At 41.8% G+C, this 26,540-nt stretch overlaps 2 protein-coding genes across 5 annotated transcripts in view; one reads left to right on the top strand and one right to left on the bottom strand.

Moving 5' to 3' along the window:
• SPAG9 (sperm associated antigen 9) overlaps positions 1-24,663 on the bottom strand; it is a 156,158-nt gene extending 131,495 nt beyond the window's left edge. For all 4 annotated transcript variants that reach the window (XM_053568398.1, XM_053568400.1, XM_053568399.1 and 1 more), the window contains exon 1: positions 24,191-24,663. In XM_053568398.1, coding sequence (XP_053424373.1) covers positions 24,191-24,493 — 303 coding nt within the window. In that variant the 5' untranslated portion in view covers positions 24,494-24,663. The remainder of the gene's footprint in view (positions 1-24,190) is intronic.
• LOC128569832 (40S ribosomal protein S29-like) lies at positions 6,041-6,266 on the top strand. Its single transcript, XM_053568406.1, has one exon. It carries the CDS (start codon positions 6,041-6,043, stop codon positions 6,209-6,211), a length of 171 nt encoding a protein of 56 aa, XP_053424381.1. The 3' UTR covers positions 6,212-6,266.
• Positions 24,664-26,540: the final 1,877 nt, after the last annotated feature.

The raw sequence follows: 26,540 nt of genomic DNA, 5'->3' as shown, positions 1-26,540 counted from the left end.
GTAATTATCAATATATGTGACTCATTTTATTGGTATTCTTCCTCCTTTCCCCAGCAAATCTCAACCTCGTACCATTTCACCTAAAAATACTTTAGTATGTATTAAAGTTACATTTTTTTATACAATCAGCCTTCCATGTACAGGGGTTCTGCATCCACAGGTTCAACCAACTGGAATCAAACACATTAGAAATAAAAAAAGAAAATTAAAAATAATAATATAGCTCGGGCATGGTGGTTAGTGTTAGTCTATAATCCTAACACTCTTGGAGGCTGAGAAGGGTGGATCACTTGAACTCACAAGTTCAAGACCAACCTGAGCAAAAAGCGAGACCCTGTCTCTACTAAAAATAGAAAAACTGAGGCGAAAGGAGAGTTGAGCCCAAGAGTTGGAGGTTGCTGTGAGCTAGGATGCTACAGCACTCTACCCAAGGGGGCAGTTTGAGACTCTGTCTTAAAATAATAATAATAATAATAATAATAATAGAAAAAATACAAATTAAAAATACCAGTATAACAACTATTTACATATCATTTACATTGTATTAGGTATGATAAGTAGTCTAGAGATGATATAAAGTATACATGAGGATTATGGAAACATCTCAAATTTAAGAGATTTGAGCATCCTTAGATTTGGGTATCCACAGGGCTCCTAGAACCAATCCCCTGTGGATACCAAGAGACAGCTATGTCTAAGAGTGTGTGTGTGTGGCGGCGCCTGTGGCTCAGTGAGTAGGGCTCCTGCCCCATATACCAAGGATAGCAGGTTCAAACCCAGTCCTGGCCAAACTGCAACAAAAAAATAGCTGGGCATTGTGGCAGGTGCCTGTAGTCCCAGCTACTTAGGAGGCTGAAGCAAGAGAACGTCTAAGCCCAGGAGGTGGAGGTTGCTATGAGCTCAGGGCACTCTACCAAGGTCAATAAGGCGAGACTCTGTCTCTTAAAAAAAAAAGTGTGTGTGTGTGTGTGTGTGTGTATTCATCGTATTGTTTTGATTAAAGATAAATGGCCTTCTGGCCATCAAGACCTTGTAAGTAATTTGTTCCTTTTCTATTTCCATTCCCTCCCATTCCCTCCTTCTAAAATGGCTGACTTAACCTTTTATTTATTTATTTTTTAAGACAGAGTCTCACTATGTCGCCTCAGTAGAGTGCCGTGGCGTCACAGCCCACAGAAACCTCAAACTCTTGTGCTTAAGCATTCTCTTGCCTCAGCTTCTCAAGTAGCTGAGACTATAGGCGCACACCAAAATGCCCAGCTATTTTTTGTTGCAGTTGTCATTGTTTAGCTGGCCGGGGTCAAGTTTGAACCCACAACCCTCGGTGTATGTGGCTGGCGCCGTAACCACTGTGCTAGGGGTGCAGAGCCCTGACTTAACCTTCTAAACTGATGTCTTCATTAGAGGTTTATTCTGTCAACCTGGAATACCCTCCCTGATGATCTCCTCATCTATCATGTCATAATGGAAATGTTATGTCCCTAATGGCCTTCCCTGACCATCCTATCAAAGAGGGAATGAGAGTCATTATTTTAGCTTTTCACATATAACTTTAATTTTCAGGTAGACACAAATAGGGGCCTTTCTTGGGGATTAACTTTGTACTACTCAAATTTAACTTGAATTATAAATTAGACTTCTTTTTTGTCAAAAAGCAAAATATAGGGATGCAAGGCTGGTTTAACATACGCAAGTCTATAAACGTTATCCACCATATTAACAGAGGCAAAAATAAAGATCACATGATCCTCTCAATAGATGCAGAAAAAGCATTTGATAAAATCCAGCATCCTTTTCTAATTAGAACTCTGAAGAGTATAGGCATAGGTGGCACATTTCTAAAACTGATTGAAGCTATCTATGACAAACCCACAGCCAATATTTTACTGAATGGAGTAAAACTGAAAGCTTTTCCTCTTAGAACTGGAACCAGACAAGGTTGTCCTCTGTCACCTTTACTATTCAACATAGTGCTGGAAGTTCTAGCCAATACAATTAGGCAAGACAAGGAAATAAAGGGAATCCAAATGGGAGCAGAGGAGGTCAAACTCTCCCTCTTTGCTGACGACATGATCTTATACTTAGAGAACCCCAAAGACTCAACCACAAGACTCCTAGAAGTCATCAAAAAATACAGTAATGTTTCAGGATATAAAATCAATGTCCACAAGTCAGTAGCCTTTGTATACACCAATAACAGTCAAGATGAGAAGCTAATTAAGGACACAACTCCCTTCACCATAGTCTCAAAGAAAATCAAATACCTAGGAATATACCTAACGAAGGAGGTGAAGGACCTGTATAAAGAAAACTATGAAATCCTCAGAAAGGAAATAGCAGAGGATATTAACAAATGGAAGAACATACCATGCTCATGGATGGGAAGAATCAACATTGTTAAAATGTCCATACTTCCCAAAGCAATCTACCTATTCAATGCCATTCCTATCAAAATACCAACATCATACTTTCAAGATTTGGAAAAAATGATTCTGCGTTTTGTATGGAACTGGAAAAAACCCCGTATAGCTAAGGCAGTTCTCTGTAATAAAAATAAAGCTGGGGGCATCAGCATACCAGATTTTAGTCTGTACTACAAAGCCATAGTGCTCAAGACAGCATGGTACTGGCACAAAAACAGAGACATAGACACTTGGAATCGAATGGAAAACCAAGAAATGAAACTAACATCTTACAACCACCTAATCTTTGATAAACCAAACAAGAACATACCTTGGGGGAAAGACTCCCTATTCAATAAATGGTGTTGGGAGAACTGGATGTCTACATGTAAAAGACTGAAACTGGACCCACACCTTTCCCCACTCACAAAAATTGATTCAAGATGGATAAAGGACTTAAACTTAAGGCATGAAACAATAAAAACCCTCCAAGAAAGCATAGGAAAAACACTGGAAGATATTGGCCTGGGGAAAGACTTCATGAAGAAGACTGCCATGGCAATTGCAACAACAACAAAAATAAACAAATGGGACTTCATTAAACTGAAAAGCTTCTGTACAGCTAAGGAGACAATAACCAAAGCAAAGAGACAACCTACACAATGGGAAAGGATATTTGCATATTTTCAATCAGACAAAAGCTTGATAACTAGGATCTATAGAGAACTCAAATTAATCCACATGAAAAAAGCCAACAATCCCTTATATCAATGGGCAAGAGACATGAATAGAACTTTCTCTAAAGACGACAGACGAATGGCTAACAAACACATGAAAAAATGTTCATCATCTCTATATATTAGAGAAATGCAAATCAAAACAACCCTGAGATATCATCTAACCCCAGTGAGAATGGCCCACATCACAAAATCTCAAAACTGCAGATGCTGGCGTGGATGTGGAGAGAAGGGAACACTTTTACACTGCTGGTGGGACTGCAAACTAGTACAACCTTTCTGGAAGGAAGTATGGAGAATCCTCAAAGCACTCAAGCTAGACCTCCCATTTGATCCTGCAATCCCATTACTGGGCATCTACCCAGAAGGAAAGAAATCCTTTTATCATAAGGACACTTGTACTAGACTGTTTATTGCAGCTCAATTTACAGTCGCCAAAATGTGGAAACAGCCTAAATGCCCACCAACCCAGGAATGGATTAACAAGCTGTGGTATATGTATACCATGGAATACTATTCAGCCATTAAAAAAAATGGAGACTTTACATCCTTCGTATTAACCTGGATGGACGTGGAAGATATTATTCTTAGTAAAGCATCACAAGAATGGAGAAGCATGAATCCTATGTACTCAATTTTGATATGAGGACAATTAATGACAATTATGGTTATGGGGGGGGAAACAGAAAGAGGGAAGGAGGGAGGTGGGTGGGGCCTTGGTGTGTGTCACACTTTATGGGGGCAAGACATGATTGCAAGAGGGACTTTACCTAACAATTGCAATCAGTGTAACCTGGCTTATTGTACCCTCAATGAATCCCCAACAATAAAAAAAAAAAAAAAAAAAAAAAAAAAAAAAAAAAAAGCAAAATATATTCCAGATGTTAGAAAAACAATCAAACCCATACCTAAAAATGTACCTGAATAGTACTGATTCACCCATAGATACAGGAAAAGCATTTGACAAAATTCAACATTGCATCATGATAAAAATAAAGTCTATAAACTGAGAATAGAAGGGAACCCCCTTAACCTGATAAAAAACATCCACAAAAATCTACAACTAACATCCATCATACTTTTTTTTTTTTAAAGAATCAGAGTCTCTATCACCCACACTCAAGGGCAGTGGTGTAATTATAACCTATTGTAATCTTGAACTCCTGGACTCAAGCAATCCTTCCACCTCAGTCTTCCAAATAGCTAGGAGTAAAGACTACAGGTGCATGCCACCACGCCTCGCTGATTTTATTATTATTTTTGCAGAGACAGGGTCTCACTATGTTGCCCAGGCTGGTCTCAAACTCCTGGCCTCAAGTAATTCTCCTTCCTCACCCTTGCAAAGTGCTGGGATTACAGGCGTCAGCCATTGCATCTGGCTGACTAACATTATACTTAATGGTGAACAACTAAACACTTTCCCCCTAAGCTCAGAAACAAGAACATTAAGGATTCCACTCTTGTCATTTCTATTCAATACTGTACTGGAGGTTCTAGTCAGAACAATTAGGCAAGAAAATGAAATAAAAGGTACCTACGTTAGAAAGAAAGAAGTAAAGGCACTTCTATTCACAGATGACATGATACTGCATATTAAAACTCTTAAGGAATCCACAAAAACTATTATTAACTAGGGTGGCGCCTATGGCTCAGTGGGTAGGGCGCTGGCCCCATATACCATGGGTGGTGGGTTCAAACCCGGCCCCAGCCAAACTGCAACCAAAAAAAATAGCTGGGTGTTGTGGCGGGCACCTATAGTCCCAGCTACTTGGGAGGCTGAGACAAGAGAATCACTAAAGCCCAAGAGCTGGAGTTTGCTTTGAGCTGTGATGCCACGGCTACCAAGGGTGAAAAAGTGAGACTCTGTCTCTAAAAAAGAAAAAAAAAAACTATTAGAACTATAAATTAGTTCATCGAGGCTGCAGGATACAAGATCAATCAATGTACAAAAATCAAGTGTAATTCTAAACACTTGCAAATGAAATTGAGGAAACAATTCCATTTACAATTGCATTAGAAACAATAAGATAGACGGAAAGAAGTGCAAAATTTATACCCTGTAAACTATAAAACATCGAAAGAAATTAAAGACCTGATTAAATGGAAAGACATCCAATGTTCATGGATTGTAAGACTTAATATTGTTAAGATGGCAATATTCCTCAAATTCATTTTCTGTTATTTATTTATTTAGAGTCTTACTTTGTCACCCTCAGTAGAGTGCCATAGCGTCACAATTCACAGCAATCTCCAACTCTTGGGCTCAAAGGATCCTCTCGTCTCAGCCTCCCAAGTAGCTGGGACTACAGGCGCCCACCACAATGCCCGGCTATTTTTTGGTTGTAGTTGTCATTGTTGTTTACTTGGCTTGAGCTGGGTTTGAACCCGCCAGTATGTGGCTGGCACCGTAACCACTGCGCTACAGGCACCGAGCCCAAAACAATCTTGAAAAAGAACAAAGTTGGAGGACTCGAACTTCATGATTTCAAAGCTACTTTAATCCAGACTGAGTTGTATTAGTATAAGGCCAGACATATAGATATGTAGATCAGTGGAATAGAATTGAGAGTCCAGAAATAGTCAACTGATTTTCAACAAGAGCACCAAAACAATTCAATAGAGGAAAGAACAGTCTCTCCGACAAATGCTGCTGGGACAACTGGAAATCAATATGTAAAGAAATTAATCTGAATTCCTACCTTCATACCATATATTAAAAATAACTACAAATGTGACTGAGTACAGTGGATCACACCTATACTCCTAACACTCTGGAAGGCCAAGATGGGTGGATTGCTTGAGCTCAGAAGTTCAAGACTAGCCTGAGCAAGAAAGAGCAAGACCATGTCCCTACTAAAAATAGAAAAAACCCTTTTGCCTGGTTACAATCCTGAAAGCAAGATGGGACACAAACAGCTCTACTGGAGCCACCTGAGAAAATTCGGCCAGGGTTCTCGCTCTTGCCATGTCTGCTCAAACCGGCACGGTCTGATCTGGAAGTACGGCCTCAATATGTGCCGCCAGTGCTTCCGTCAGTACACGAAGGACATCGGGTTCATTAAGTTGGACTAAGTAATCTTTCTTAAATGGATTATCCAGGGGGACACAATGAAAGAAACCATGCTAAAAAAAAAAAAAAAAAAAGAAAAAGAAAAAAAAGAAACCATGCTAACTCAGAACATACACATATGGCTGATACATTTACATAATATAAAGTTTAAAAAATAAATAAATAGGGCGGCGCCTGTGGCTCAAGGAGTAGGGCGCCGGTCCCATATGCCAGAGGTGGCGGGTTCAAACCCGGCCCCGGCTGAACTGCAAACCAAAAAATAGCTGGGCGTTGTGGCGGGCGCCTGTAGTCCCAGCTACTCGGGAGGCTGAGGCAAGAGAATCGCTTAAGCCCAGGAGTTGGAGGTTGCTGTGAGCTGTGTGATGCCATGGCACTCTACCGAGGGTGATAAAGTGAGACTCTGTCTCTACAAAAAATAAATAAATAAATAAATAAATAGGGCGGCGCCTGTGGCTCAAGGAGTAGGGCGCCGGTCACATATGCCAGAGGTGGCGGGTTCAAACCTAGCCCTGGCCAAAATAAAAAAAATAAATAAATAATAAATAAATAAATAAATAAAATAAAAATAGAAAAAACTAGCTGGGCATTGTAGTCCCAGCTACTCAGGAGGCTGAGGCAAAAGTATCACTGAGCCCAAGAGTTTGCGGTTGCTGTGAGCTATGAGGATGCCATGGCGCTCTACCCAAGGTAACAGAAAGACTCTGTCTCAAAACAAACAAACAAACAGAACAAACAAACAAAAAAAACAACTGAAAATACATGTAAAAGCAAAAACTACAAAAAGTCTTAGAAAAAATCATGGTGTAAATATTGGTAACCTCATCCTGGGCTATGTTTATTACATATATACCAATAACACAAAGAAAAAAATAGATAAAATGGACTTCACGAAAATTTAAAACTTTTGTACCTCCAATGGTATCATCAACAAAATGAGGAGGCCAAGGGTGGTAGATGAGGCTGAGGCAGGTGTATTGCTTGAGCTCAGGAGTTCGAGACCAGCCTGAGCAAGAGCAAGACCCTGTTTCTACTGAAAGCAGAAAAATTAACCAGGCTTTGTGGTACAGACTGTAGTCCCAGCTACTTGGGAAGTTGAGGAGGATGACTTGAACCCAGGAGTTTGAGGTTGCTGTGAGTTAGGCTGATGCCAGAGCACTCTAGCCTGAGGCAACAGAATGAGACACAGTCTCCAAAGATAATTAAGTAAATAAGTAAATAAATAATAATTATGTGTTTTTAGAATTCTCTGAATGGGCCAGGCGTGGTGGCTCACGCCTGTCATCCCAGCGCTGCAGGAGGCGGAGGCGGGTGGATTGCCTGAGCTCAGAGGTTCGAGACCAGTATGAGCAGCAGTGAGCCAGAGTAAGACCCCGTCTCTACTAACATCAAAAACAGCCGGATATTGTGGTGGGCGTCTGTAATCCCAGCTACTGGGGAGGCAAAAGGAAAGAGAATCGGCAAAGGAAGAACATAAAAAAAAAGAAGAAAATGAACAACAACAACAAAAAAAAAGTACTCAAACAAAGAAGAATGAACCCTTAAGGAAGCTGAAATTTAAAAAAAAAAAGAATTCTCTGAATGTGTCACACACTTTTTTTTTTTTTTAGAGACAGAGTCTCACTGTACCGCCCTTGGTAGAGTGCCGTGGCGTCACACGGCTCACAGCAACCTCTAACTCTTGGGCTTACGCGATTCTCTTGCCTCAGCCTCCCGAGTAGCTGGGACTACAGGCGCCCGCCACAACGCCCGGCTATTTTTTTTTTTTTGTTGTTGTTGCAGTTTGGCCGGGGCCGGGTTTGAACCCGCCACCCTCGGCATATGGGGCCGGCGCCCTACTCACTGAGCCACAGGCGCCGCCCGTGTCACACACTTTCAATCTCTCACCCTTTTCCTGTGACACATGACCCAGTTAAATGTCACCCCTTCTCTTTGAAGCCATCCCTCAGGTCAAGTTGGCCATTCAGCACCTTGCACATACAGTACTTGTTTAGAACAATTATATAAGATTGCTCTAATCACTTTTTTTTTTTTTTTCGAGACCAGATCTTGCTCTGCTGCTTGGGTTAGACTGCAATGCATCATCATAGCTCACAGCAACCTCAAACTCTTGTGCTCAAGAAATACTACCACCTCAACCTCATGAGTAGCTGGGAGTACAGGCTCATACTACCACACCAGGCTAATTTTTCTTTTCTTTTTTTTTAATTTTTGGTGAACATGGACTCTCCCTATGTTGCTCAGGCTAGTCTCAAACTCCTGGCCTTAAGTAATCCTTCTGCTTCAGCATCCCTAAATGCTGAGATTATAGATGTGAGTCATTGTGCTGGCCCTAATTATTACTTACATCAGTCACCTCAATAGACTATAAGGTCCTTCAGGGCAGTACCCTTGACTAATTCATTCTTGATCCCACACTCCAGGCACAAAGCATTTAACTAACATCTGCTTTGTAAGTGAGTAAATGGGACAGATATGTAAGTGACAGATACCAGACATAAAGATAATTTAGTACTTAATAACTAAATGCCTGGAGCTTTGAAAAACTCATTTTTCTTGTTTCTCACAATAACCCAATGAGGTTATCACTACAGGTTGAGTATCTCAAATCCAAAGGCTCCAATCCAAAACTTTTTAAGCACAGACATGACATGACAAGTGAAAAATTCCACATCTAACCTCATGTACATAAACTGTTTCATGCACAAAATAAAAATATTGTATAAAATTATCTTCAGGCTACGTGTATATGAAACATAAATGAGGCTGGTGCTTATAGCTCAAGCGGCTAAAGCACCAGCTACATACACCAGAGCTGACGGGTTCGAATCCGGCCTGGGCCTGCCAAACAATGACAACTACAACCAAAAAATAGCTGGGCACTGTGGTGGGTGCCTGTAGTCCCAGCTACTCCAGAGGCTGAGGCAAGAGAATTGCTTAAGCCCAGGAGTTGGAGGTTGCTGTGAGCTGTGACACCACAGCACTCTACCCAGGGCAACAGCTTGAGGCTCTGTCTCAAAAAAAAAAAAAAAAAGAAACATATTAATTTCAAGTTCAGACTTGGGTCTCATCCCTAAGATATCTCATTATATATATATGCAAACATACCACAATCCAAAAACAAAATCCCAAATCTGAAACACTTCTGATCCCAAGTATTTCAGATATGGGATATTCAACCTGTATTATTAACCCCTATTTACAAATGTAAAAACTTGCTGATCATTACATAGAAATTAATAGAGCCAGGATTTTGAATTAAGACCAGATGAATACATTGTCCTTGGCCACTGCACTGTTTGACTTTTTGTAACTTTCAGTATCCTGTTTCAGAGACAGCTGCCACCTATTAGATATAAGTACAAAGTATAAGTACTTATCTCCAATAGATACCTCCTTAATCTTCTGTTTATAACCTATTAAGGTCTAAGAAATTATTTTATTTAAAATAAGGGTAAATAAGCACTGTGTCTTTAAATATTTCTTCAATTAGCCGAGATCATGAACTTTAATGCAAAGAGCTTGAGATACAAATCTCAGCTGTTCAGAAATCTCTGTTCAAGGGCTGGGCAGAGTGGCTCATGCCTGTAATCCTAGCACTTGGGAGGCTGAGGCGGATGGATTGCTTGAGCTCCAGGTTCGAGACCAGCCTGAGCAAGAGCAAAACCCCCGTCTATAAAAATAGCTGGGCGTTGAGGCTAGTGCCTGTAGTCCCAGTTACTCAGGAGGCTGAGGCAAGAGAATCTCTTGAGCCCCAGAGTTGGAGGTTGCTGTGATCTATGATATCACGACACCCTACCAAGGGTGACAAAGTGAGATTCTGTCTCAAAAAAAAGAAAAGAAAGAAAGAAAAGAAATCTCTGTTCAATTCCTGGCCCTCAGCTAGTTTAATTAATACTGAATAAATTAATGACTGAAATCCTATCCCAAAATAAAAGTATTCTTTTCAGAGTTAAAAACTAAACAAAGCCATATGACCGGGTAATTTATGTCAAATATTTCCTAAATCACATCAAAGAAGTTTAAACAGACTATTTCTTAAGGGTAAGAACACAGACAAACTTACCCTTCCGGTTTTACAAAAGACTGGCTTGATCTTAACATTTATTTAACTTTTTAAGAGATGCTTGTTTTTGAAGAGGTAGCCATCACACACACACACACACACACACAAAATGAGGCTAGCACAACAGATAACTTAAAGAAAATTCAAATTAAGGATTTGATAATTAAAATTAGAAATGTGATGTATACCACCATAACAACCTAGCAGAAATTTTTAACCCATATAGATTTCAATGCCCCCAAAATAAACTTATTTTTCTTCAGAAAAAAATGTTTTCTTCAGAAATAAGTGTTTTACTAATCATTTTGTTTCTGTAGGGTATTCCTGAATCCTAATTTGAAATGTCTAATATAAGATCCTATGCAAACAGTTTTAGCACTTAATCTTTACTTGTACAGAAAATGTATTCACACAGACTAGCTTATTTCTCAGCCAGTAACTAAAAAACAAATATGCGTGGCTAAAGTGAATAAAAATAACAACAGCAAGGGTTAACACAGTGCAGTGCCTCATGCCTGTAATCCTAGCACTCTGGGAGGCAGAGGTGGGTGGATTGTTTCAGCTCATGGGTTTGAGACCAGCCTGAGCAACAGCAAGACCCCATCTCTGAAAATAGCCGGGCACTGTGGAAAGGGGACTGTCGTCCCAGCTACTTTGGAGGATAAGGCAAGAGAATAGTTTGAGCCCAAGAGTTTGAGGTTGCTGTGAGCTATGATGCCACAGTATTCTACCGAGGGTGACAAAGTAAGACTGTCTCAAAAATAATAATAATAATAATAAATAAAAAACAGGTGGCATCCTTAGCTCAGTGGGTAGGGCACCAGCCACGTGCACCTGGACTGGTGGGTTCGAACCCAGCCCCTGGCCTGCTAAAAACAAAAAAATAGCCAGGTGTTATGGCAGGCACCTTGAGTCCCAGCTACTTAGAAGGTTGAAGCAAAAGAATCGCTTAAGCCCAAGAGTTGGAGGTTGCTGTGAGCTGTGACGCCAAGGCACTCTACTAAGGGCAACAAAGTGAGATTCTGTCTCAAAAAAAAAAAAAAAAATACAACAGGGAGCCACTACTAAATTCAGGATAATCTGAGAATCATAGTACAAAAAGAACGTTTTAGATTACCTAGCCCAACCTTTGCAAATGCAGAATTCTTATAATACTTCTGACAGTAATTCTAACAATCTTAAGCTTTCAGTTTTTAAAATACATAAAATATTTGTAGAATCCTATGTATAAGTCAATGTAGGTAAAGTATCTGAAATAACTATACCCAGAGGAAATCATAGTTTTTCTCTATACACAAAAGTCTAAGGGCTTACTGAAAAACTTTTTGGAAGTTTCAGCATAACTCGGTACCAACAATAAGAACACTAATTTGAATGCACAAAGAAAACCTTAAATGGTTAGCCTTAGCAATTTGACCTTTAGCACATCTATCCATCCAACCAACAAATATCTACTAACTACAAGATGTGCACAATCCATATTTGTGTGGTTGCAAAAGTCATTCCAGAATTGAAAACTGAAAGATGGATAAAATAAGACAGGTGAAAGAAAGTACCAAGAAAAGGTACAGCTTTTATGAAAGCCTAGAGAGAATATTTTTTGTAAAATAATGTCAAAAATGTTCAGCATGGCTCAAAAAGGAACAGATGAGACATGCAAGATAAGTCGCAACCCATCATGAGGCCTTGTACAGAGTTGGACCATTAAGTCTGCAAACTCATCCTAGAAAAAGTACTGTATACCTTGTTGCTATGTATCACTATGGTCACCTTCAAAGTACTCCCTCGAAAAGCTATGCAGTGATGGTTGAGTAGACCCTCAGAGCACTTTTTCTAGGATGAGCTCACAAACTTAATTGTCAGGCCTTTCATATGAAGACAGCTCTGAGGGCCATTCCAGAAAGAGTTCCAAAACTGCTTTGAAGAATGGACTAGGCCTTGGAGTCTGTGCACAGTTTCCCAAGGGAGTACTTCAAAGGTGACCATAGTGATATATAGCAGTGAGGTATGTCAGCACTTTTTCTAGGATGAGTTCACAAACTTAATTATCTGACCTTGTATGTTAGAAACTGAAGTCATTTCGAGAATGTCTGACAGAGCCACTAAGAGCTTAAATTAAGTATGGAAATGATCTGATCAGATTTCCATTTTAGAGAGAAGGATAATTTATAGGCTGGCAATACTGGAAGCCGAAAGATCAATCATGGGACAGTTTTAGTTGCTCATTCATTGATTCAGAATTACTCACTTGGCACTTCTTACGTCCCAACTACAATGCTGAATGACACAAAACTTCTGGCTTTAGGGAGTTTACATTCATAGGAAGATGTTTGTGGACTGTACCAGAGTAGCAGAAATGGATTTGGAAAGAAATAAAGAGATACCAGAGATAGCTAAAAGTTAAAAACAAAGCAAGGTAGCAGTGGAGGTGAGGGAGAAAGAAGAGTTGGGGACAGTGACCAGATTTCTGGCCAGATACATTGTGGTATCATTTTCAAGTATAGGGAACAAAGGAGAGGCAAGGCTGGAAGGTAAGTTCAGTTCTGGATGTGTTGGGAGACAGTCACATCCAACAAACAATGATAATACGGATCTAGAACTCCAGAGAGAGATCTGGCCTTAAAGTTCTTAAAAGGCTGTCAGTTCCACAAGGGAAGGACCTTGTCTGTTTTATTCATCACTGCTTCCCCAATGGACACAGTACCATTATTTATACTGGCACTCAATATAAAAAATGTGTTAAATGAACAAGATACGCATTTTGGAATAATCAACAAATGGTAATTGAACCCACAAGAATGCACTGTGAAAACTAAGAGGACCTTAGAAGGAACCCCAACAGAACACCAACACAGAGTGGTCACATAGGTAAGAGGAAAACCAAGAGATTTCAGAGTCACATGACCTAAATGCAACATTTTTAAAGGAAGGAGTGGGCAAAAGAATTAAATGCTGCTGAGCAGTAAAAGAAGGAATAAGACAAAACAGAAAAAAATGCATTTATAAAAGCCACTTACTTGGTTCGGTGCCTGTAGCTCAAGCAGCTAAGGTGCCAGCTAGATACAACAGAGCTGGCCGGTTCAAATCCAGCCCCAGCCTGCCAAACAACAATGACAACTACAACCAAAAAATAGCCGGGCATTGTAGCAGGCGTCTGTAGTCCCAGCTACTTGGGAGGCTGAGGCAAGACAATCGCTTAAGCCCAGGAGTTGGAGGTTGCTGTGAGCTGTGATGCCACAGCACTCTACCCAGGGCGACAGCTTGAGGCTCTGTCTCAAAAAAAAAAGCCACTTACTTTTTAAACTTTCAAGAATAATGAGTAGGAGATATTCTGAATACATGTGTCTAAAGTTTCAGATCTAGGGCAGCGCCTGTGGCTTAGTGAGTAGGGTGCCCACCCCATATACCAAGGGTGGTGGGTTCAAACCTGGCCCCAGCCAAACCGTAACAAAAAATAGCCGAGCGACGTGGCAGGCGCCTGTAGTCCCAGCTACGCGGGAGGCTGAGACAAGAGAATCGCCTAAGCCTAAGAGCTGGAGGTTGCTGTGAGCTGTGACATCACAGCACTCTACCAAGGGCAACAAAGTAAGACTCTGTCTCTAAATAATAAATAAATAAATAAAAATAAAGTTTCAGATCTAAATAATTATCTGAAGAGATTTTCTGCATGAGCAGCTTAACCTTTTGTAAACTTGTTTGTTCCACGACCTAAAGTGCCTGACTCTTTGCTCTTTATCCCATCACCTGTTGATTTCCTGCATGGCATCCATCACTAGCTGTAATTAACTGGTTTCTTTACTCTTTATTACAACACAAACTCCAAGAAAGCAACGGATGTCTGTGGCTACATCCCCAAAACTAATAAATAACTGTTCTTTCTGAGCATCTATGTGCCTATTTACCTTTCTATCTACCTATAGGAATGAGATAAGATAGAACTATTAATAAAAGATCATGGAGTTCTCTTTCAGGCCTCAAAATAACTGCAGGAAGGAACAAGCAAAAATACATTTTAAAAGGCAATAATAAAAGCCAGAATCACAAAAGTTCTAGGCCTATTCCTTGGAGGGAATCTTATCAATAGCCACTCAAATTACAAGTAAAATAGTAAATTATAAATAAAAAAATTACAGGCTCTGTCTCGGCACCTGTAGCTCAAGCAGCTAGGGCATCAACCACATACACCAGAGCTGGCAGGTTCGAATCCAGCCTGGGCCTGACAAACAATAATGACAACTATAACCAAAAAATAGCTGGGCGTTGTGGTGGGTGCCTGTAGTCCCAGCTACTTGGGAGGCTGAGGCAAGAGAATCACTTAAGCCCAGGAGTTTGAGGTTGCTGTGAGCTGTGACATCACAGCACTCTACCCAGGGCAACTCTGTCTAAAAAAAAAACCAAAAAAAACAACAGCAGTACCTGTGGCTCAGTGAGTAGGGCGCCAGCCCCATATACCAAAGGTGGCAGGTTTGAATCTGGCCCTCGACAAAGTGCAACAAAAAAACAGCCAGGCGTTGTGGAAGGAGCCTGTAGTCCCACCTACTCGGGAGGCTGAGGCAAGAGAATCGCTTAAGCCCAAGAGCTGGAGGTTGCTGTGAGCTGTGACGGCACAGCACTCTACCAAGGGCAACAACGTGAGACTCTGTCTCTTAAAAAAAAGAAAATACAGGCTCTATTCCTCTCGTGGAGTGGTAAGCAGTCAGAAACAAGACACCTTGGAAATACATAATAGTAAAAAATAAAAAAAGCTACTAGCAGAAACATTAAACACAAAGTCAGTTTCTCAATTTCTGTACCTCAAAGTTTCAAAGGGGAGAAAAAAATCTATAACTTTAATGCTATAATTTTAAAACAAAACTAACAAATTTTAATTTAGTTTTATAAGTTACAAATTGAAATTTCTTTTCTTTTTTTTTAAAAACACCTTGCTCGGGTGGTGCCTATGGCTCAAGGAGTAGGGCGCCGGTCCCATGTGCTGGAGGTGGCAGGTTCAAAACCCAGCCCCGGCCAAAAACCACAATAAATAAATAAATAAATAAATAAATAAATAAAAACACCTTGCTCATGGAATCAAACTGAAATTTATTATAGAAAAGTAACTATGGAGGTGCCCGTAACTCAGTGGTTAGGGTGCCAGCCACAGGGTCTAGGGTTGGTGGGTTTGAACCCAGTCTGGGGCCTGCTAGACAAACAAAAAAACAATAGCTGGGCATTGTGATGGGCGCCTGTAGTCCCAGGTACTAAGGAGGCTAAGACAAGAGAATCGCTTGAGCCCAAGAGTCTGAGGTTGCTGTGAGCTATGATACCACAGCACTCTACCAAGGATGACAAAGTGAGACTCTGTCTCAATTAAAAAAAAAAAAAAAGTAACTAAACTGCCAGCAATCAATTTCTCCTGACCAGATGATCAGTTACATTCAGGTTGTTAAAAATATTAACAACCTATTTATTTCTATATTTATTGACATACACTATGTTCTTAAACATAAATTCATATGAAAGGTGGGTACAGTGGCATGCACCCATAGTTCCAATTACTCAGGAGGCTAAGGCAGGAGTATCACTTGAGGCCAAGAGTTCCAAGCTAGCTCAGGCAACATGGGGAGACCCTGTTTCTAAAAACATAAACAAAAATAAAGAAATAAATAATTCAAATAGAGTATTGGATATTATTAGAAAATATTACCAAATGTAAGTAATATTGTAGTTATATGGGAGAATACTCTCATTTTTTAGGAGATAAATATGTTAAGTACTGAGAAGTATCCGAATGTCTGTAATTTACTTTCAAATGGTTTAGCAATTATAAAACATATATGTAGATGTGTGTGCCTGCGCATATACTCACATCCACACATGTATCTATACAGATAAATAAAACTACTACTGAATCTAAACAACAGGCAAACAGCTAACAAATGTATGTTTAATTTTGGGTTTTTTTTTTTTGTTTGTTTAAGGCAGAGTTCCACTATGTCACCCTTAGTACAGTACTGTGGTGTCACAGCTCACAGCAACCTCAAACTATTGGGCTTAAGGATTCTCTTGCCTCAGCCTCCCAAGCAGCTGGGACTACAGGCGCCCGCCATGACGCCCAGCTATTTGTTGTTGTTGTTGCAGTTGTCACTGTTGTGTAGCTGGCCCCGGCCAGGTTTGAACCCTCCAGCCTAGGTGTATGTGGCTGGCGCCATAACCACTGGGCTACGGGCACCAAGCCATGTTTAATTTTTTTGTATATTTGAAAATTTTCCATGGGCGGTGCCTGTGGCTCAGTTGGTAGGGCGCAGGCCCCATATTCGGAGGGTGGCAGATTCAAACCCAGCCCCGGCCAAACTGCAACAAAAAAAATAGCCGAGTTTTGTGGCAAGCGCCTGTAGTCCCAGCTACTCGGGAGGCTGAGGCAAGAGAATCGCCTAAGTCCAGGCGTTAGAGGTGGCTGTGAGCTGTGTGACGCCACAGACAATAAAGTGAGATTGTCTCTACGAGAAAAAAAAAAGAAAGAAATTTTTCCTAACATAATTTCCGGGGGCAAGGGAAAGTTTAAGTTTACCAACCTTCAAAAAAAAAGAATTATTATTATTTTAAAGTTCCTAATAGTAACAATTGCTATGCCATCAACCTCAACATTTCTGCACTATATTGATTAATATGTAAATTCCCATAGCTCAGTTCAAACATTTTTGGGCTTGCCTGTTCTGCCAACTATTAAACACTGGAGTTCCTAAGAAAATAAACCACAGTGCTATATTTAAACCAATAACTAAACATCACTGACCAAGATTTCAAAATGTAAAATAGAACTTATAGACATACATTGCTTTTTGAATATGTACGTTACATAAATTATTAAAGTGGGTCTATGTTGATATTTCTGAGATCAAGCTAATAATTTATTTAGGTAACACCTGTATTCATTATGAGTGCTGAGCAGAGCAAAAACTGCGTTTTAAAATAACTCAGCCATTAATCAACGAAACAAAAGAATACTCTTGGCTAGGTTCTAATTGCAGTTCTCCTGGGAATCAAAGGTTTGGTATGATTTAAGTATGTAACATGCAGTTTAATGTAACCTAAGAATTTCAAAGCAAGAAATCTTCTAGTCTGTTAAACAAAGCATTAGACATGTGACCTATGGCACATACTCCAGCAATCTATGCAGTAGTCTCTGATTAGAGGTGCCAGGTATAATTAGACAGTATAACCAGTTTTGTAGGCTTTGAGTTTTTTGTTTGTTTGTTTTTGGTAGAGATAGGGTCTCTTTGTGTTGCCCAGGTTGGTCTCAAACTCCTCACCTCAAGCAATCCTCCTGCCTTAACCTCCGAAAGTGCTAGGATAGGCCTAAAGCATATTTTTAGAGGTACCAGTTTCATGTACAAAATAATTTAGGTAATACGGGAAATCAATGAAGCACTAGAATATATTCTGAGCATTCTAAAACTCAGATTTAAACTTAGATTTAAAAGCATAAATTAAGACCTAACCTGACATTCACAATGACCCTTTCTCTAACTCAGCGGTTCTCAACCTGTGGGTCATGACCCCTTTGAAACAATGAAAATACATTCTACATATCAGATATTTACATAACAGTAGCAAAATTACAGTCATGAAGCAGGAACGAAAATAATTTCATGGTTGGGGATATCCACAACATAAGGAACTGCATTAAAGGGTCACGGCATTAGGAAGGTTGAGAACCACTGCTACTGAACCAAAGAGAAATTCAGCATCTGAGTCAATTCTTAGACCAAAAATTGTTCATCCACTAAAGAAACCACGAGATACTGGTTTTCAAAAGCCACTTAACACTTACCACAGAGGGGATTCATTTATAAAATAAGTTTGAAAAGTTTAATATGGGCGGGGCCTGTGCCTCAGTGAGTAAGGCACTGGTCCCATATACCAAGGGTGGCGGGTGGAACCCGGCCCCTGCCAAACTGTAACAAAACAATAGCCAGGCGTTGTGATGGGCGCCTGTAATCCCTACCAGGGGTGACAAAAGTTTAATAAATGGCATGTTTACTCAAACATGTAAGATGCCAAATGCTAACATGCCATGGACCAGCAATTCATTCTCTTATATTGACAGATCATCCAAACTGCCCTTTACCTGTTCCACTTTAGTGAAATAAAACCTAAATAACAGTAAAGTTAAATTCCCTAAGATACTAGAGTTAAAAGAAATAAAGCTTAAAATCCTAAGAACTGTCAGAATTACTAATTTAAATAAAAAGTGATTGTGTGGGCTAAGTGCACAAAATAATGTTGAAGTAAAAGTGGAATTTCCAAATCCTTAACAGCCATGATCAACAATTTTAACATATAAGTATGCAAAATTACTCCTTCATTCTTTTTTTGTTTGTTTTTTGAGACAGAGCCTCAAGCTATCGCCCTCGGTAGAATGCTGTGGCATCACAGCTCACAGCAACCTCCAACTTCCTGGACTTAAGCAATTCTCTTGCCTCAGCCTCCCAATTAGCTGGGACTACAGGCACCTGCCACAGCGCCCGGCTATTTTTTGGTTGTAGTTGTCATTGTTGTTTGGCAGGCTCGGGCTGGATTCGAACCCACCAGCTCTGGTGTATGTAGCTCTCTTCTAGTAGAGAAGAGCTACAGGAGCCGAGCCAACTGCTTCATTCTTGTCACTTGAAAAAGTTATAACAGTGAAAAAAATTCAAACTTTTCCCTTTAAATATTTATTAAATGTTTACTGATTATGATTTAACCATCATTGTAAACTATTTTGCAAACAAATCAAAATTAACTTCCTCAATAGTTTTGACTAAAATATTTTTTATGAATGAATGAGAACCATAACACAAAACAGAACACTGAATGTCAGTGCCTGTTTTCCTGCCCATGAGTCTTATTGTACATACACTTCCAAAGACAACACTTTGATTAAAGTCGTCATAAAATACAATCTTGTTACTACTTTAAATGTTAATTTGTTGGGGAAAAATTAGAAAATTCTCACTAGTATCTCTCATCTCATCATTTAATCATCCTATTTTTTCAAGTAAAAAGTCACAAAATCACAAAATCTGTTCCCCGCAAGATATTATTCTCTTCATATATACTTCTATCACTAAGAGAAGAAAAGATAAAGTATTCAGAGAGAATGAAGATGGTGTACCCTCATTTGTATGTGCAATCTCCCTCTGCTCAGTGATGCCAAATAAACTCTTACTTTGAGAATAATGGGACAAGAAACAAGACCCACAGAATTACCTGGAACTAAATTCCAAAGGAAAAGTTTACTTAAACTCATACGCCTACTTTTCAAAGAATTTTCTTTTTTCTTTGTTTACATAAAGCAAATCATAACTCTTTGAAAAGAATCAGAACTTGCACAAACAAAAACATTAAAAAAAAACACTAACAAGGCCTAGGGAGGGTGGCTCCTGCCTGTTTGTAATCCTAGTGCTCTGGGAGGCCAAGTTGGGAGGATCCCTTGGGGTCAGGAGTTGGAGACCAGCCTGAGCAAAATTGAGACTCTTCTCTACTAGAAAAAGAAAACTTGGCTAGGTGTTGCAGGGCACCTGTAATCCCAGCTGCTAGGGAGGCTGAGGCAGGTGAACCGCTTGATCCCAGGAGTTTGAGGTTGCTGTGAGCTGCACTATAGCCTGTCTCAACGCTGTCTCAAAAAACAAACAAAAATAAAAACAAAAACACAGGCTCAGCACCAGTAGCTCGGTAGTTAGGGCTCCAGCCACATGCACAGAGGCTGGCAAGTTCGAATCCACCCCGGCCTGCTGAACAACAATCACCACCACCACCACCACAACAACAAATGTTGCTGGGCATTGTGGTGGGCACATGTAGTCCCAGCTACTTGGGAGGCCGAGACAAGAGAATCACTTTAGCCCAAGAGTTCGAGGTTGCTGTGAGTTGTGATACCATAGCACTCTACTGAGAGCAACATAGAAAGTCTTAAAAAAAAAAAAAGACAAAGCCAATGATATGGCTTATTTAAAAAAAATAATAAGGGGCGGCGCCTGTGGCTCAGTCGGTAAGGCACCGGCCCCATATACCGAGGGTGACGGGTTCAAACCCGGCCCCGGCTGAACTGCAACCAAAAAAAAAATAGCTGGGCGTTGTGGCGGGCGCCTGTAGTCCCAGCTACTCGGGAGGCTGAGGCAAGAGAATCGCTTAAGCCCAGGAGTTGGAGGTTGCTGTGAGCTGTGTGAGGCCACGGCACTCTACCGAGGGCCATAAAGTAAGACTCTGTCTCTACAAAAAAAAAAAATAATAATAATAATAAGAATACCACTAACAAGCCCAGATATAACCTTTCTCTCCATATCATTTTCAATCCAGATTTTTATTTTAAAAAGTCACTGATTTAAAAATAAGTTATCCAGGCTGGGTGCGGTGGCTCATGCCTGTAATCCTAGAACTCTGGGAGGCCAAGGTGGGTAGATTTCCTGAGCTCACAGATTCAAGACCAACCTGAGGCAGAGCAAGATCCCATCTCTAAAAAATATTTGGGCGTTGTGGTGGACGCTGTAGTCCCAGCTACTTGGGAGGCTGAGGCAAGAGAATTGCTTGAACCCAGGAGTTTGATGTTGCTGTGAGCTATAACGCCAAGGCACTTTGCCAGGGGCAACAAAGTGAGACTCTGTCTCAAAAAAATAAAAATAATAATAATAAAAGTAAGTTGGCTCGGTGCCTGTAGCTCAGCGGCCAGGGCGCCAGCCATATGCACCGGAGCTGGCAGGTTCGAACCCAGCCTGGGCCTGCCAAACAACAATGACAACTACAACCAAAAAATAGCCAGGTGTTATGGCAGGCACCTATAGTCCCAGCTACTTGGGAGACTAAAGAGACTTAAGCTCAAGAGTTTGAGGTTGCTGTGAGCTGTGACACTATGGCACTCTACCAAGGGCGACATAGTGAGACTCTGTCTCAAAAAACAATTAAAATTAAAATAAAAGTAAGTTATTCAACAGACTCACAGGGCTTATTCTTGATAGAGTTAACAGGAAGGTCTTGCTGAAAAAGTGAAATTTAAACTGAGCAAAAAGTGATAACCAAAGGAAGCTCTGAATATTCTAAGGAAAGAGAACTGCATTGGTTAATGCATCAGACAGGTCTTGATCAAGGAATGGAAAAACAGCCCAAAGGGGAGAATGAGGTGATAAAATGACAGCTTTCTTGATTAGCATTGAAACTGATTCAAATCGATCTTCCATCAGCCCTGCTTCAGGTTGTTGTTGAAGAAATCAGTAAAATAGCAAACCTCACATAAGAAATTCAAATAAAAGCAAAGAAAGAAAAACAGAGGTAGGCAAATTAAGTCCTATCATTATAAAACCGATTAAACTTCTAATTCCTGGCTGAGAATTCCTGCAAGCAAGAGATCATAAAACATTCCAACCATTTACATACCCTCCTAAATTTCCACAAAGGTGCTCCAAAGGCACTTTATACTCCCTTACAATGGATAATTTCCATGGTTCAAACTACAGTTTGCTATAAATACCCCGAGGCCCCCCCCCTTTTCTTTTTAATCAGGCACTCCTGCCTACCCCAACCAGAGTGGTAATTGGTAATTCTGAGGCATTTTTACTGTAATAACAGACCCTTTAGTCTCTGTATTAAAGGCACAAAGCACTCACAGAAAATTAAACACAGAATTCACTCTGCATATTGGCCCAAGAGAGACTGAATTTCTGGGCACTGGACATAACTTTATCTATGATCTTACTTGAAGACTGATAATGAGGTAGTTTTATGTTTGTGGTCTGGGAGTTGGCTCATCTAGCATTTCATCAATGTTCTCTGTGCTCAGGTCCTGACCCTTTGCCCAAAGGTTTCAATTTATAGATGCTACTGAAAAAGTATAAACTACAAAGAAACTCACTGAATAACCTACTTTTGAAAAGTGATTTGCTTAAGAGACTAATAGAAAACCCAGAGTCTAGTACTTGGTCAGTTTTATTTTCTGATTCTGCAACCTGTAGCAAATGGTTTTCTTGGCACGTGTGACCTTGGCCTTTTGCCTATCTTTACATAGACTTATAGGAGTTTAAGGATGGAGGGAGCATTTCTTTTATCCAAAGGCGTGATGGGCTTGCTCCTCACCTACATGTATGTGGGGTTAATTCCCCAGTGTCTTCCATGTATATTCACACACAAGGGCCTGTATGAGTACCAAGAAGCAGCAAGCCATCTCAGAAAGAGCACTTGACCTTATGTTCTACAAACAGCGCTAATAAAATAGTGGAAATTGTGATCCCATCATTATTTCATTTTTCATCTCTTCTTTCCCTATATAACAGGAAATACTCTTGAAATAAAGTCAATTTTGTTTAGCAAATTCAATGGCATTCCTTTGAGAAAAGTGGATCACATGGTGGTGCCCATAGCTCAGTGGGTAAGGTACCAGCCACATGCACCAGGGCTGCCAGGGCTGGTGGGTTCAAATCCAGCCCGGGCCTGCTAAAAACAAAACAAAAAAAAAAAAACGTCAGGTGGTGTGGCAGGCACCTGTAGTCCCAGCAACTTGGGAGGCTGAGGCAAGACAATTGTTTGAACCCAAAAGGTTGCTGTGAGCTGTGATGCCACCGCACTCTACCGAGGGCAACAAAGTGAGACTCTTGTCTCAATTTAAAAAAGAAAGAAAACTGGATCACAAAATCAGAACTAAAAATCGTCACCACAGTCAAGCTTCAAAAAAAAGAAAAGGAAAAATAACTACTTAACCAGGTGCAAAAGTATAGGTGACAAAACAAAGTTTAAATGGTGTTACTATTCAGTGTCAGGAAACAAACTACTAAATAAATCTCACATCTTAAAATTTTTCAAGTAATTTTGAAAAATAACATGTCAATCCTTCAATAATTATTTAGCCTGCTTCAATCACCATGTATTTAGTCAGGTGTGCTAGCTGCTGGAGAAATAAAAACAGAACACTTTGCCTCACTTAGGTAAGTTCCACAGAAATGCCAGTGCTGGCTTAGAGTTAAAATCCTTGACTCTGTCAAGAATCCAAAGACCTATCACTTGCACCCTAGAACTCCGAAAGGCTCACAGATGTTAGGTGAGCACACCCAGCTCACTGCTCAGGGGCTAGAGTTCACAGATGGCCAAGTAGTCAACTGCAGTCTGAGAAAAAAACTCAAGAAGGGAAAATTGTGACTACCCTGTACTGCCTCAACTCGGGAGTCCCCAGCACTTTCATAAATAAACAAAGGGTTTTTGAAGGGAACTGTCCAAGGTTACCACCTGATATGGAGGAATGTTTTGGTGTGGGATACCAACAAAATAATAAAGTTATATGCTCAATGTATTTATTGAGCCCTGCTATACAACATCTGCCCTGCTATACAACATCTAAGTGCTGATAAAATGTCAACCAAGGTACATAAAGCACAAATAAGACCTCTTTCTCAACAGGATTAAAACGTCAGGAGGAAAATGACCGAAAGAGGGAGATCTCTAACTTCCCAAAGCAACAGCAACCCCCAGGAAAGGCACTGGAACCAGCTGAAGTTACATATCCAGGACAGAAGTGTCCCCCTCCCCAAGGATAAAAGTTTGAACCGCCATCTGACTATCCCACGGTGGTCTGAAACTTCCCTGAACAACAAGCAACCAGACACCCTAAAATCTCCGCCCTTGGCTAACCCTAGGTGCCCTTATGCCAGGCTCTCGCTTCCTGCCTGGGCCTTGGCTCCCCCCATTTCACTCTCTCTCCCGGACACTCACTGGCCTTCCTTAGCTCCCAACGCCGGCCTGGGTCCCAGGATACCTCAAGGCCGCCGGGCTCGGTCTTGGGGGGAGGAGGAATCTCAGCCTCGGGCCCGCCCTCCAAAAGCCCGGTGCACCTCCTGTCCCGAGCCGGGCCGCGACCCCTGGCCCCCGGCCACCCCTGGGGCCGGATCCCGCGGCCCCCACCCTGCCCGCCGGCCCTCACCTCCTCGGCGTGCTTGCGCAGAGCCTTCTCCCGCTCATACTGGGTGATGAGCTGCTCGTTGTCGTCCCGCAGCAGCTCCAGCTCCACCTGGTGCTCCTGGTCCTGCGCGAACACCGAGTCCAGGTTCTCCAGCACCGCCACCACCAGTGGCATCAGCTCCTTGACCACCTCCTCGTCGTAGCGCCCGATGAGCCTCTCGAACTCGCGGTAGATGGAGCCGGCCAGGCCGGACACCCGCTCCGACATCACGGCCCCGGAGCCACCGGGCTCCTCCTGGTACACCACACCGTCCTCCAGCTCCATGGTGGCAGGCAGGCGGGCAGCCCGGGGCGTCAGCCGCTGAGGGACGGCACGGGCCCGCCTGGGGCTGGCGCTGGGGCTGGGCCCGGCGGGGCGGGGGCCGGGGACGGGGATGGAGCTTGAGGAGAGGAGGGGTGGGGTACACACCCTCACCCCAACCGCAGCTGCACCAACTGCCGGGGCGCCCCGGCCGCGCGCGCCACACGTCATTCGCGGGGCGGGGCCGGCGCCGCGTCGGCCCGAGGGGCGGGGCGCCACAGGAGGCCGGGCGCGGCCGGGGGCGGGGCTGTGCGTCACTGTGCGCCGGAGGAGGGAAGCCGTGGCGTCAACACCCGGCGCCGCGTGGACGGCGCGGATGCCAATGGGGGAGCTAGCGAGCCGCCAATTGGGAGGGTGGGGAGAAGCGTCCGGCCAAGGCGGGTTTGTAGGGCGGGTCCCAAAGGAAAGGGAGGGGTTCTGGAAGACTGACTTGCTGTCCATAATTAGCATAGCTGACAGTTGTATTGCTTCTTACAGTTCACAGAGTTTTCTTGATCCTCACAGCAGGCGTAGCGCGGTAGATGTTTAGACCCTGTTTTACAGACAAAGAAACTAGGCCCAGAAAAGTTGTTCACTCAAGGTCAGGCTGGTAGAACAAGAAGGCTAAGCCCGGACTCAAACCAGTTCTGACTGAGAATTCCAAACTAGAGAAAAATGAGAAACAGAGGGGAGGGAAAGCAACCGTAACCAGGAAAGGGTCTGCCTAAGGTGGTCTCGAGTAGGATACAATTGTTTTGTTACAGGGAAGATTAAAGATAGCCTGAAACAGAAAGTGCCACACATTCTGGAGACGGGTAAAACAGTAACACCACATCTTGGACTTTTCCAGATACTGAGTTTTACTATTTCTGGGAAACTTGGGAGAGTGGCATTTCCAGGTTTCAACCCTAGTCTTGGAGAGGGACAGAGAGGGCAACTGGGAGGTTGGGGAGTAGTAAAAGAAAATGAGTCATTGGAGTGAATAAGTCCCGTGGTAATGTCTAGGAGATTGTCACGTGTGGAGAGTGACACAATACTCAAGCCTAGGACGGGATGAGGCAAAGATCGCTTCCTGGTGCTCCCAAGTAGCTGCCCCAAATGAGGAGGAAGACACTCTCAAAAGTCCCTTCCTTCTGCCGCAGGTGACTCAGGGATTCTCCGTCCTGACTCATTTAAGACTAGGGACAGGCAAGGCAAGACTTGGGTAAACAAGCGTTTAGTGGGGGAATCCGCCACTTCCCAGGCTCATAAATACCCTCAATTTGGTGTTTACAAGTTCAAGTTCTTCCCACCAAGCATGAACTAGTCCCCCAAAGTCTCCCACGAATGACCCACCTGGAGATCTACAAAAACAGCATAGAGGTTGAGAGAGCAAATGTATAAACTCAGAAGGACAAAGATGAAAGTTCTAAGTGTCACACAGGGTTGAATTTGCTGGTTGTGCTGTCTCCTTTTCTCAACTACACTTACTTAACATCTATTCAAATTGTTTGTGTAATGTGGGGGTTATAGGAATGCTGACCAGCTGGTTAAGTACGAGCCCCAAGTGCCCTCTCTCTTCTTAACCTCACATTTGAAAAGCAGAAAAAAATCTTTATCTAAACTTCTGTTCTCTTTTCTCTTCCTGAGGGCTGTCACTCAGGTAATCTATATATGTGCCTCTATTTTCCTGGGAGTTAGAACAGCAGGAAAACATAGGGCAAGGCTTTGCTTTGTCTTTTGTCAATGTTATCACACACATCAGAGAATTAAGAGGGAAAAAAATTGATTCTCATCATCAAAAATGTTGATTCTTAAGTATGCTGCTTTTTTCATAGTAAACATGCTGCTTTTTTTTTCCTTTTGAGACAGAGTCTCACTCTGTTGCCCAAGTTAGAGCAAAACCTCAAACTCCTGGGTTCAAGTGTGCCTTAATCTCTTGAGTAGCTGGGACTATAGGCACCTACCACAACACCTATCTAATTTTTTTTTTTCAGTAGAGATGGGAAGTCTCATTCTTGCTCAGGCTGGTCTCAAACTCCTGAGTTCAAAT

Source organism: Nycticebus coucang, chromosome 18, assembly GCF_027406575.1.
Source record: "Nycticebus coucang isolate mNycCou1 chromosome 18, mNycCou1.pri, whole genome shotgun sequence".
NCBI classification, from domain to species: Eukaryota; Metazoa; Chordata; class Mammalia; order Primates; family Lorisidae; genus Nycticebus; species Nycticebus coucang.
This window is presented reverse-complemented; position numbering and strand designations above follow the sequence as displayed.